Genomic DNA, 12,430 nt, shown 5'->3' with positions numbered 1-12,430 from the left:
TGGTATTTACATATAATGGACCATTTCACACGTTTCAGTGCTGGAAATATTGTGAAAACCAAGAAATCTTCTGTAATTGTCAACTCTTTCATCCACACATGGATAAGTGTCCATGGTCCTCCCAAAAAGCTCTTCAGTGACAACGGAGGAGGATTTAACAATGAAGAGTTCAGGGATACCGCAGGATACAGCCCATGGAGCAACGGACTGTTGGAACGTCATAATCAGACACTCACAAACATCGTCCAGAAAGTTAAACAGGAAAAAGATTGTGACTGAAGCACTCCCTTGGACTGGGCCTTAATGGCTAAGAACTGCATGCACAGTGTACATGGTTATAGTCCACATCAACTGGTATTTGGTCAAAATTTTAACCTTCCCAATGTATTGGTAAATGAGCTACCTGCAGTAGAGGGCACTACAGTGAGCATAAGAGTAAAAGAACACATATCAGCTTTGCATGCCTCAAGGAAGGCTTTCACTGAAGTTAAATGTTCAGAGAGGATAGGAAGGGCATTAAGAAAACAGCTTAAATACACAGATGAAAAATGTGAGACAGGAGAAAAGGTTTACTATAAACGAGGAGAGCAATGGTGATTGGTCAAGATGGAGCTGTTGTGTTTGTAAGACATGGAGATATTCTAGTTAGAGTTCATCACTCACAACTTAATAAGGTGCACACAGATTAAAAACAGGGAAAATACACAAAGTAATGTTCCCACTGAAACAGGATGTGAAAAACATGAAGAGAACATAACCGTTGATAGTGACACAGATGCTTTACAGATAATGAAAAAAACACAGACGGTGAAAGTGAACATGACAGTGATGGAGAGGGAAACATAAGTGAAGGTGTAATTCAAAGTGATGCACCTCAAATGAATCACAGTGCCTGTGATAATTTTGTCCCAGCTTCTAATGTGAAGTTAAAAACAGGACAGATTGTAACTTTCATGAAAAGAGATACAAGTGTAACATGTAAGGCTAAAGTACTCAGTAGAGCAGGTAAAGCAACGAGAACCCTTTAAAAACTGGTGTAATGTGCAGCATATTGAACCTGATGGCAGTACTGGACTAAAAGAGGCTGTTCATATGTCATGTGTATAGCATCTTAACACTGAGTCAGCTGTCAGGGAGGCTGATGTACTCATAACAAAAGACATATCATTCGATGCAGCCAAACAGGCAGAGATAGAAATCTGGAAAAGCAATAATGTTTTTGAAGAGACTCAAAATATAGGACAAGAGTGCATCTCCACTAGGTGGGTCTGTAGTCTCAAAGAAAGTGACACTGGTATTGTACCCAAAGCCACACTTGTAGCAAGGGGGTTTGAAGGATTTCATTAAAAAAAATCTACAAAAATATTCACCAACCTGTGTTTCTGAATCTCTAAGGCTATTGCTAAGTGTAATTTGTCAAAATCATTGGAAAGTCCATTTCATGGACATCAAGTCTGCCTTTTTACAGGGTATGGAGTTGTCGAGAGACATTTATGTCAACCTTCCTCCAGAAACTGACTGTGAGGGGGGTATTTGGAAACTAAAGAAGTGTGTGTATGGGCTCGCTGATGCATCTCTCTATTGGTACAACAAGATGAAGGAAATCATGCTGAGCACAGGTGGTAAAGTGCCACAGGTAGACCCAGCAGTATTTTGTTGGCTGGCGTGGCGAAGTTGGTAAAGTGGCTGTGCCAGCAATCTGAGGGTTACTGGTTCAATCCCCACCTTCTACCATCCTAGTCACGTCCGTGGTGTCCTTGGGCAATACACTTCACCCTTGCTCCTGATGGGTCCTGGTGAGCGCCTTGCATGGCACCTCCCACCGTCAGTGTGTGAATGTGTGTGTGATTGGGCGAATATGGAAATACTGTCAAAAGCGCTTTGGGCTCCTTAAAAAGGGGTAAAAAAGCGCTATACAAGTACAACTCATTTACCATTTACCATGAAAACACAGTGACGGGTGTACTCGCATGTCATGTAGATGATTTTATGTGGGCAGGCTCGTCAAACTTTTCAGAAAATGTGATCCCTGTTAATGATTCTGTACAGTTGCATCAGCACACCTACATTGAAAGTCTACACCCCATTCACTTACAGCCAGTCCGTGCTCTAGAAAGAGATGCTCCTCTTAATGAAACAGAAAAAGAACAACTCAGATCAAAAATAGGACAGATACTCTGGGTTGCAAAACAGACAAGACCTGATGTAAAGTTTGATTTTTGTGGTCTGGCATCTGGTCTAGAGAATGCGACTGTGCAAATCAATTCACAATGCTAATAAGTTAGTTCGTAAACTGAAAGCTGAAAAACTGACTTTAAAATTTCAACATTTGGGAAATGATAATGCTTTAAACTTAACTGTCAGCGATGCTTCATTAGGAAATCTTCCTGATGGAGGTAGAAAAGGGGGCATCACCCATAATGCTTTTGAAAGCATTGAGTGAAGGAAAATGGGTTCTTACCTGAGTTGATTGCATTGTTTCTGTTGTTAAAAAATACACACATTTGTTCTCAAGAAACATGTGCTATTTATTTTTTATTCATTTATAAAAGATAGGGAGATTGTTAAAATGTTTCTCCATATACTGGGTTAACGCATGCGCAGTATTTATGGGCGGGATACTGGGTTAACGCATGCGCAGTGTGATGGGCGGGAAGGAAAAAGTGTTTCTGGTTTTTCCTCTGTGCAGGGGTTGATTAAAAGTTGTGAACCGGAATAGACGTTGCGTTTATTCACCTTTATTTAACAATAAACAACTTTAACACTCTTACTAATATGTGCCACAAAGTGAACACACACCAAACAAGAATGACAAACACATTTTGGGAGAACATCTGCACTGTAACACAACATAAATACCCAGAATCCCATGCAACCCTACTGTTCCGGGCTACATTATACACCCCCACTACTATGTTACCCTGGGGAGATTTCTGGGGGAGGTACTGAAATCCGAAACCTCCCGGAAAAATTGGAGGGTCGGCAAGTATTCGGATGAGCAACATTAGAGTGATCAAAGAGCCGCATGCGGCTCTGGAGCTGCGGGTTGCCGACCCCTGGCATATCTCTAATAAAAAGTGTTGCCATGTCACTGACCTGTGAGTAGGCAAAGACAGAGATGAAGACCAGAAGTCCCAGAAGCTTCGCCAGGACACCAAGATGCCACATGCCGCTAGCTGCACACAAGAGAAGAATGAGTAGAAGTGTTTCAAAGTCTGTCTGCTCACTTACTGTTGGCTCGCTTCTGCAGGATCTGTGGCCACATGGCCAGCGTGCCGTAGATGACAACGAACCAGAAGGTGACGAGTGGGACAAAGTAATAGAACTGGTATGGCCTGTCCATCACCACGCACAAAATCAACACCAGGAAGTTGAGACGGAAAAGAACCTGCAGGAAAGGAAAAGCATCCCTGTTTTGAAATGACTGCGCTCATGGAGACCAAGTCGCTGCAACCTTACCTGGCACACTCTGTACAGTCCAAAGTCTCCTTTCAGCCAAAAGAAGGAAAAGTGTCCATAGCCCGTCTGGAAAAGGTAAGCGGCGACCAGCACACGCACGTGCATGTAGACAGGAACAAACTAGAAAAATAAACCTTTCAAGTCAACTGTTCCCAAGTATGCTTGACCACAAACATTGTTTTCTGACTCACAGCGCTTGCTCCCGACACGTGATAGATGAGGATGACCAGCTGCATCCAGCCTTTCCACTCGTCTGTTTGCTCACGATTCAATAGTTTGCTCTGCGAAGAAGACAAAGGAGCAAGTCTGTACTTGTCACATGCAACAACTCATACTGTAAAGTTACACAAAGAATACATGATTCAGTAAATTCATTCTGTGCTAAAAATAGGACTTGTTTAATGATAAACTAAACTGATGGCGCAGACAAGCTCTGCTTCTTCAGACTGCTTTAGTCACTTGAACAAAACTATGTGATTTTTACATGTCCCAGACAAAATAAATGAATTGAACGTGAATACAAATATTGTTCTCAATAAATATGTAACAAAAAATTATTTATTTAAAAATGTGTTTAAATACATGAACATTTCTGAAGACGTTGCATTTCAAGTCAAACGGTAAAGAATAATGGACAAATTTAGGGCTGGGCTATATATCGATGTATTCGATATATCGCGGGTTTGTCTCTGTGCGATATAAAAAATGACTGTATCGTGATATTCGAGTACACGTTCTCACACAGTGGCTTTTAGCTGCGGGCATTACACTACAGGAGTTTCTCACTCTTTGTTCTCTCTCCTTCTCACAGAGACGTAAAACAAGCACACCTTCCTACATACGTATACGCCCTTGCGGAGCAGAGAGGTAGCGGCATGGGTAACGTTAGCTGTGGTGCGAGTGGTAATATGAGAGAAAGAAGGTGTGAATCTGGTAACAAATGAAGGAAGAATTAATTCCCAAGAAAAACAGCACGGGGTCCATCGTCTGGCAGTGGTTTGGCTTCAAGCGGGAATATGTCGAACAGACAAGCGTAATTTGTCAAATGTGGGGCAAAAGCGTCGCGACAAAAAGTAGCATTACTGCTAAAAGTTAGCATAATTTGAAAAGTCACCCACTAGAGAATGAAGGGTGTTTGAAACTCTGCATGTCAACATCTTCGTTCGGTGCCACACAACAAAATGCCAAGGCAACCATTTCCACATCATAACCGTATCAAAAAAATTGTCAAGAACAGAAGGAGATAACGTCCGCAGGAACCTACCACATAGCGAAGGACATACACCATTTTATTTCCTATTATGCAGCTAATTTTTATTTGACAGATATGGAAATATCTTGTGTGACATCATGCACAAAAGTGCACTTTATTTGTTTTAAACTATTGTAGTGGCCTCCTGTACAAAAAGTGCACTTTAATTTAGTGTTGTTTTGATGTCATCTTAGTGGCATCATACACAAAAGTGCACTCATAGGTTTTTGTTTTTTAAATGTCTGACAATCTTAGGCTTCCTGTTTTGAAATGACATGAATGTTTGTGCCACTGCTTAATAACTGTTTAATAAATATATCTTTTGGCCAATTTATTGACTTAATTGTGATTTCCCTCTCTGCATGAAAGTTTAAAATGATCATATATTAATGCAGTATGAACAAGAATTTTTTAATGTAGACACATAGAAACATCATAATGGTGTGATTATATGCATCAACTGTTAAATCAAGGCTGAGGCAAAATATCAAGATATATATAGTGTATCGTGACATGGCCTAAAAATATTGAGATATATGGCGTGGCGCAGTGGCCGTGCGCAACCCGAGGGTCACTGGTTCAAATCCCACCTAGAACCAACCTCGTCACGTCCGTTGTGTCCTGAGCAAGACACTTCGACCCTTGCTTCTGATGGGTGCTGGTTGGCGCCTTGCATGGCAGCTCCCTCCATCAGTGTGTGAATGTGTGTGTGAATGGGTAAATGTGGAAGTAGTGTCAAAGCGCTTTGAGTACCTTGAAGGTAGAAAAGCGCTATACAAGTACAACCCATTTATCATTATTTATTTATTTATATTTAAAAAAGGCCATATCGCCCAGCCAGTAGACACATTTATTAACAATGGACATTCCCCAAACTTGGACTGCTGCAATCTTTTGATTTTTTTAAATGGAGTAATATATAGATTAGTTTGTTCAATTAGTTGCATAAAACACAGTAAATCGGTGCATTTTTAGGAAAAATTGTTTAAATTAACTCCCATTGCTACAACCTTAAGGGGTGTTAAAAAACAAAGATTGACATCCAAATCGCAATTTAAATTTATTCTGATTCGACTCATATTTGAGAACCGTTCAAAAAAAAAAAAAGGTTTAATTTATTTTTTTCAACTACATTTTTGGGTTAAAACATTAAACACCTTTTGTTGACTATATTATTATTATTATTATTGAAACTGTTGTTTTTATAAATGTTATTATTATGAATACCTTAAATGATAACAGTTCCTAACAGTAGTGGAATTTCTGACCTTTTGTACTATATTTTGTGTCTATCGAAGTCCGGAAAGAGAGCGAAATCGAAAAGCATTAAGAAGGACACGGAAGTAAAAGAATGTCCGCTCGTTTCTTTCTTTTCCTATTTGGAACCATTGAAGGATCATATGTAGGTGAAAGTTGAACTTGTGGTCGGGCTAACCATTCTACAAAATGTTTTGATTGCCTACCATGACTAAGGGATTCAAGGATGTGACAAAACAAACAGATCCAAAACCTTGACACAAGAGGGAAACATATAAATGGGCAAGTAGACCAGGCCTGTGTATGATTTTGCTTGATTTCGATCATCCACGTCTCTCCGGAGGACGTTGTCTGTTTGCATGGGCAATCCAATCCAATTTTGTACTTTTTGATTATGGGTAAGGACAACTTTTGTACTAAAGCCACTTTGTTTGCTGTTTAAGTTTCGGACCCTCCTCCACATAAGATTGGCGTTGTCGGCAGGATGGTCTAGAACGCTGCAAGTCGACATCCGCTCCCGGTCTCTCTCTCAGGCAGACAGAGGTTTGCACGCGCGCATCTAAAGGTAAGCAATTTTGCTTAAAGTGTAAAAGCTGTCTGTCTTCAGATGATCGGGATTGGTAAAACTAATTGCTGAACCTGGTTTTTGATAAAAAAGCTAGGTCTAACAGGTTTTCCAAAAACAACCTGGAATGGGGATTGGATTGGGTTGTTTCATATGTGATTATACTGTCCGTGTGTTTGTCTGAAAACTTGTGATTTCTGGTTTTAACAATAAGGGGAATTGTTAATAGAATTGTGGTGGTTCAGGAGTGTTTTGCACAAACGATTCGAGACAAATACATTTTTTAACCTCTCCCCTCTCTGGCAAACGGTAAAGGGGGGTCTTCTTCTGCAAGTACGCCTGTTTAGCACAGTTTGGGTGCAGCTAAAGTAAAGGCATTTTAAACTAGCTATCGGTACATTTGACGTAACAATTGTTACGTTTGTGAATGTGCGACATCTGTCTTTGTGGAGTTGCAGCGGTAGAAAAGCCTAATTTTTAGTGATCTTTTCAGTGACTGCGGTAAAAGGGATTGACTGAGCTGATGTTGGTCACAAGTTCTGATTAGTGGGCTGCAGTTAGACGGATGGAGATCGGGCTCCATACGGTAGAGCTATGGTGAAACTTGGTGAGGCTGTGTGGGACTGACCAAACATGATGACTGTAGAATTATTGGGTGATTACCAGTGACTCTACGGTGCCTTAAATTTGAGGTGTGTTTTCCATGATTGGTCAGTGTGTTGTCGCAGGGTCTGCTCCGCTGGACGGGTTAATCGCAGTTTTATGAGTAAGAAGGGACCTGTGTTGGTGTTATGGGACGGCCGTTCCACAAAAAGCACGCGTGCATAATTGTTTATATTTTTCCGGACATGGGGTGGGTTGCATTTTGTTAATGTGTGTGTATATTGGTGAAGTTTGATAAGTGTGTTGGATGTGGAGTGATTCAGTTTTTGTTGGTACATTTATATATATGCGTATTTTTATAACAATTATGCATGCAGCTACGGGTCCGAACTGATTTATTTCCCTCCCTTGAAAGATAATCATTACTCCCAAACTCTCCCCTCATCCATTTATCATTTTCCGCTTATCGGAGGTCGGGTCGCGGGGGCAGCAATCTAAGCAGAGAAGCCCAGACTTCTCCCTCCAGAGCCATTTCGTCCAGCTTAGAGTGAATGATAAATGTTGTTTATTATTATTAAGGTCTGATATATAATACAGCTGTGCTTCTGGGTGAGAAAAATAGTTGACTGTTGAGGTTGTTTTTGATGGTGTTGGTGATTCCGCCCGGTTAACTGTGTGGGTGTGATTGTGACTGTGCGATATTGTAGTTTTGTAAGATGGGTCTGAGATTTTGACTGCAGAAAAAGGCTCCCTCTCTTTGTTAACATTTTTAGTTGTGCGCGTGTAGCGCAGTAATTAAAAAGAGGTGTTGTGAGATATAAGACATAGCTGTTTAACTGTTACCCTCCAATCCTTCCCGAATATATTTTTGTTGTATGCAAGTTCAAAGTTTGAAATAACACACAGTGTAAATGAAAATACGAGAGGAGCCTCTGTTAGGATACATTTGAGATAAGAGATGTGTCTTGGAAATAAAGGCGTGTGACGAGGCTGCGTGACATGCTGCACGTCAGCCGTGGGCCGGAGAGGTCTGTCACTGTTAGCATAGCATAGCATATCTTAGCATAAATTAGATTAGTATAGGATTAGTTTAGCATTGAGCTAGGTTAGCAAAAATTAGCTTAATGAGGCCTAGTAAGGCTAGGTTAGCATTTAGTTTGGCATTACTAAGTGTTTTTGAACAGCTGTTCTCTGTCTGCAGAGTGTACTGGTAGTTTGTGCTTGTTAATTCCAGTAAAATAAAAGGTGTATGAATAAACAAACATTTAGTTATCAATAAAGTTGGGTAGTTTTGAATAACATACTGAGATGAAAAATATCTTATTTTGTATTATTAGGCCCATCAGTGCTAAATATTATAAACTTATCACTTTCCTCGGGCACTGTTCCCCTACCAATCAAAAAAGCTGTTATTCATCCTCTCCTTAAAAGACCTAACCTCGATCCTGACCTCATGGTAAACTAGCGACCGGTGTCTCACCTTCCCTTTATTTCGAAAATCCTCCAAAAAATTGTTGCAGAGCAGCTAAATGAACACTTAGCGTTTAACAATCTATGTGAAACCTTTCAATCCGGGTTCAGGGCAAATCACTCTACTGAGACAGCCCTCGCAAAAATGACTAATGATCTATTGCTAACGATGGATTCTGATGCGTCATCTATGTCGCTGCTCCTCGATCTTAGCGCTGCTTTCGATACCGTCGATCATAATATTTTATTAGAGCGTATGAAAACACGAATTGGTATGTCAGACTGAGCCCTGTCTTGGTTTAATTCTTATCTTACTGACAGGGTGCAGTGCGTCTCCCATAACAATGTGACCTCGGACTATGTTAAGGTAACGTGTGGAGTTCCCCAGAGTTCAGTCCTTGGCCCTGCACTCTTCAGCATCTACATGCTGCTGCTGAGTGACGTCATACGCAAATATGGTGTTAGCTTTCACTGTTATGCTGATGACACCCAACTCTACATGCCCCTAAAGCTGACCAACACGCCGCATTGTAGTTAGCTGGAGGCGTGTCTTAATGAAATTAAACAATGAATGTCCGCTAATTTTTTGCATCTTAACGCCAAAAAAATGGAAATGCTGATTATCGGTCCTGCTAGACACCGACCTCTTTTCAATAATACAACTAACATTTGACAACCAAACAATTAAACAAGGTGACTCGGTAAAAAATCTGGGTATTATCTTTGACCCAACTCTCTCCTTTGAGTCACACATTAAAAGCGTTACTAAGACGGCCTTCTTTCATCTCCGTAATATCGCTAAAATTTGCTCCATTTTGTCCACTAAAGACGCTGAGATCATTATCCATGCGTTTGTTACGTCTCATCTCGATTACTGTAACGTATTATTTTCGGGTCTCCCAATGTCTAGCATTAAAAGATTACAGTTGGTACAAAATGCGGCTGCTAGACTTTTGACAAGAACAAGAAAGTTTGATCACATTACGCCTATACTGGCTCACCTGCACTGGCTTCCTGTGTACTTAAGATGTGACTTTAAGGTTTTACTACTTACGTATAAAATACTACACGGTCTAGCTCCATCCTATCTTGCCGATTGTATTGTACCATATGTCCCGGCAAGACATCTGCGTTCAAAAGACTCCGGCTTATTAGTGATTCCCAGAGCCCAAAAAAAGTCTGCGGGCTATAGAGCGTTTTCCGTTCGGGCTCCGGTACTCTGGAATGCCCTCCCGGTAACAGTTCGAGATGCTACCTCAGTAGAAGCATTTAAGTCTCACCTTAAAACTCATTTGTATACTCTAGCCTTTAAATAGACCTCCTTTTTAGACCAGTTGATCTGTCGCTTCTTTTCTTTTTCTCCTCTTTCCCCCCATCCCTTGTGGAGGGGGTCCGGTCCGATGACCATGGATGAAGTACTGGCTGTCCAGAGTCGAGACCCAGGATGGACCGCTCATCGGGACACAGGATGGACCACTCGCCTGTGTATCGGTTGGGGACATCTCTACGCTGCTGATCCGCCTCCGCTTGGGATGGTTTCCTGTGGCCGGGACTCTCGCTGCTGTCTTGGATCCGCTTTGAACTGAACTCTCGCGGCTGTGTTGGATCCACTATGGATTGAACTTTCACAGTATCATGTTAGACCCGCTCGACATTCATTGCTTTCGGTCCCCTAGAGGGGGCCCGGTCCAATGGCCATGGATGAATTACTGGCTGTCCAGAGTCGGGACCCAGGATGGACCGCTCGCCTGGGTAACAACTGGGGACGTATCTGCGCTGCTGATCAGCCTCCGCTTGGGATGGTTTCCTGTTGGCTCCACTATGGACGGGACTCTCGCTACTGGGTTGGATCCACTTTGGACTGGACTCTCACGGTTGTGTTGGATCCACTATGGGTTGAACTTTCACAGTATCATCTTAGACCCACTCGACATTTATTGCTTTCGTTCCCCTAGGGAGGGGGGTTTCCCACATTTGCGGTCCTCTCCAAGGTTTCTCATAGTCACTGTCACCGACGTCCTACTGGGTGTGAGTTTTCTTCGCCCTTATGTGGGCTCTACCGAGGATGTTGTTGTGATTTGTGTTGTGGTTCGTGCAGCCCTCTGAGACACTAGTGATTTAGGGCTATATAAATAAACATTGATTGATTGATGATTAATTGTGTCAAGTGCTTTTGTTAAATCCATGAACAATGCGGACACAAATTCTTTACCGTCTATTGCATTGGTAATTTCCTCTGTTATTTTGATTAATACTATTGATGTTGAGATATTTGCTCTGAATCCAAATTGGTTCTCCACGAGCGTCCCACTTTTATTGATAAATTTATCTTATCGGCTATTGAATAGTTGTTCCATGATTTTGGAGGATTGTAGAAGTAATGAAACTGACCCATCATCTGCATTTGGAATTCTTTGCTCCAGATTATTTTCCGATATTAACAAAGTAACCATTAAAACGTTCAACTATTTGGTTCGTATTGTCTTTTTTTGCATTTCCATCTAGAAAGTACTGGGGGTAATCTTTCTTAGTACCATTTTTAATGATGCTGTTTAGGATGCCCCATGTTGCTCTCATGTTGTTTCTGTTCTTGGTTAATAATTGACTGTAGTATTCCCTCTTAGATGTTCGTAGTATACCAATTAGCTTGTTTTTATATTTCTTATACTTATTTTCTGCCTCTATAGATCTCTGTGTAATAAACATTCGATATAACAAGTAATAATTGAAATAAATAACAAAGAAAGCACATTTCTATGTGACACTGAAGCACGTAGAATTACATGTAGAGAATAAAACTAAATGGAAATAAATGTCTGCAAAATAAGCAGTCTGTCCAGTGTTTACAATGACGAGACATCATGAACTATGTTTGGATTAGCAATAGCATCAGATTATGAAGGAGGAATAACTGTTAAGGGATAAAGAAAGACGTATGACATGATTTGTGTTTGGATTAATGTTTACCCTGTTGTATTTTATGAGACTGATTTATTTTGGATTGATGTGTTTTTAAAGAGATAGAGTTTTTATTGTGAGAGAGAGAGAGAGAGAGAGAGAGAGAGAGAGAGAGAGAGAGAGAGCAGGAGAGGTTTGAGGGGAAGGTGAAGAGAATGTATGGTTATAACCTTACGTGAATGGTTTCTAGGAGAGGAGAATAGAAATACAAACGTGTGAAATGTAAGGAAAGGATGGATACAGGATGTAGTTTGTAAAGGAAAAAGCAAGTTGAAGAAAAGATAATAAAGTGACAAATGAAGTTATTCGTAAATGGTATTCATGTATCATCGTATGCAGTTGGTGGTGGTTCGCTGCAAGATTGTTTGTTTGTTTGGTTGGTTTTGAACTCCTAAAGCTGAAATACATTTGTATTTTATAGTTGTTCTTACTTTACTCAGAAATCAATATCCCTGTAAATTATAGTTTTTTCCTCTTAATGTAAATAAGCTAAGAATACAAGCTGGAAGGGCAGTTGTTCTTTACTCGAAACATAAATTCCATTGTTTTTAAAAAACATAATAGCTGAACATTTTAACATATTAGAACTTATAAATAATGGATTGGTACGTTCATAGTAGCACGCTTTGTGTATTATTCTAATGATTTGTTTTAAAGCCTAAGTATTGGGTCTATATCTGTTCCATAAACAATATGTTAAATATGGAAAAATAAAAGAATTATATAACATATGCAGACAGTTCTTATTCAGCATGTGTCTTACTTTATACAGAATAGCAATGGATTTTGATATTTTTCGCTTTATATATTCAATATGCGGTTTCAAGTCTTCTCCTGAACAATATACATTACTATCGTCTGCAAAC

General features: G+C 40.4%; 1 protein-coding gene across 8 annotated transcripts in view; it reads right to left on the bottom strand.

The window, feature by feature from the left end:
- Nucleotides 1-12,430, bottom strand: part of casd1 (CAS1 domain containing 1) — a 126,568-nt gene that overhangs the window by 46,353 nt on the left and 67,785 nt on the right. For all 8 annotated transcript variants that reach the window (XM_061882374.1, XM_061882375.1, XM_061882378.1 and 5 more), the window contains 4 exons: nucleotides 3,651-3,740; nucleotides 3,460-3,579; nucleotides 3,232-3,388; nucleotides 3,097-3,176 (listed from right to left, as the gene is read on the bottom strand). In XM_061882374.1, coding sequence (XP_061738358.1) covers nucleotides 3,097-3,176; nucleotides 3,232-3,388; nucleotides 3,460-3,579; nucleotides 3,651-3,740 — 447 coding nt within the window. The remainder of the gene's footprint in view (nucleotides 1-3,096; nucleotides 3,177-3,231; nucleotides 3,389-3,459; nucleotides 3,580-3,650; nucleotides 3,741-12,430) is intronic.

The sequence above is a fragment of the Nerophis ophidion genome, linkage group LG21 (assembly GCF_033978795.1).
Source record: "Nerophis ophidion isolate RoL-2023_Sa linkage group LG21, RoL_Noph_v1.0, whole genome shotgun sequence".
NCBI lineage: Eukaryota > Metazoa > Chordata > Actinopteri > Syngnathiformes > Syngnathidae > Nerophis > Nerophis ophidion.
The sequence above is the reverse complement of the archived record's forward strand: the minus strand, read 5'-3'. Positions and strand labels throughout refer to the sequence as shown.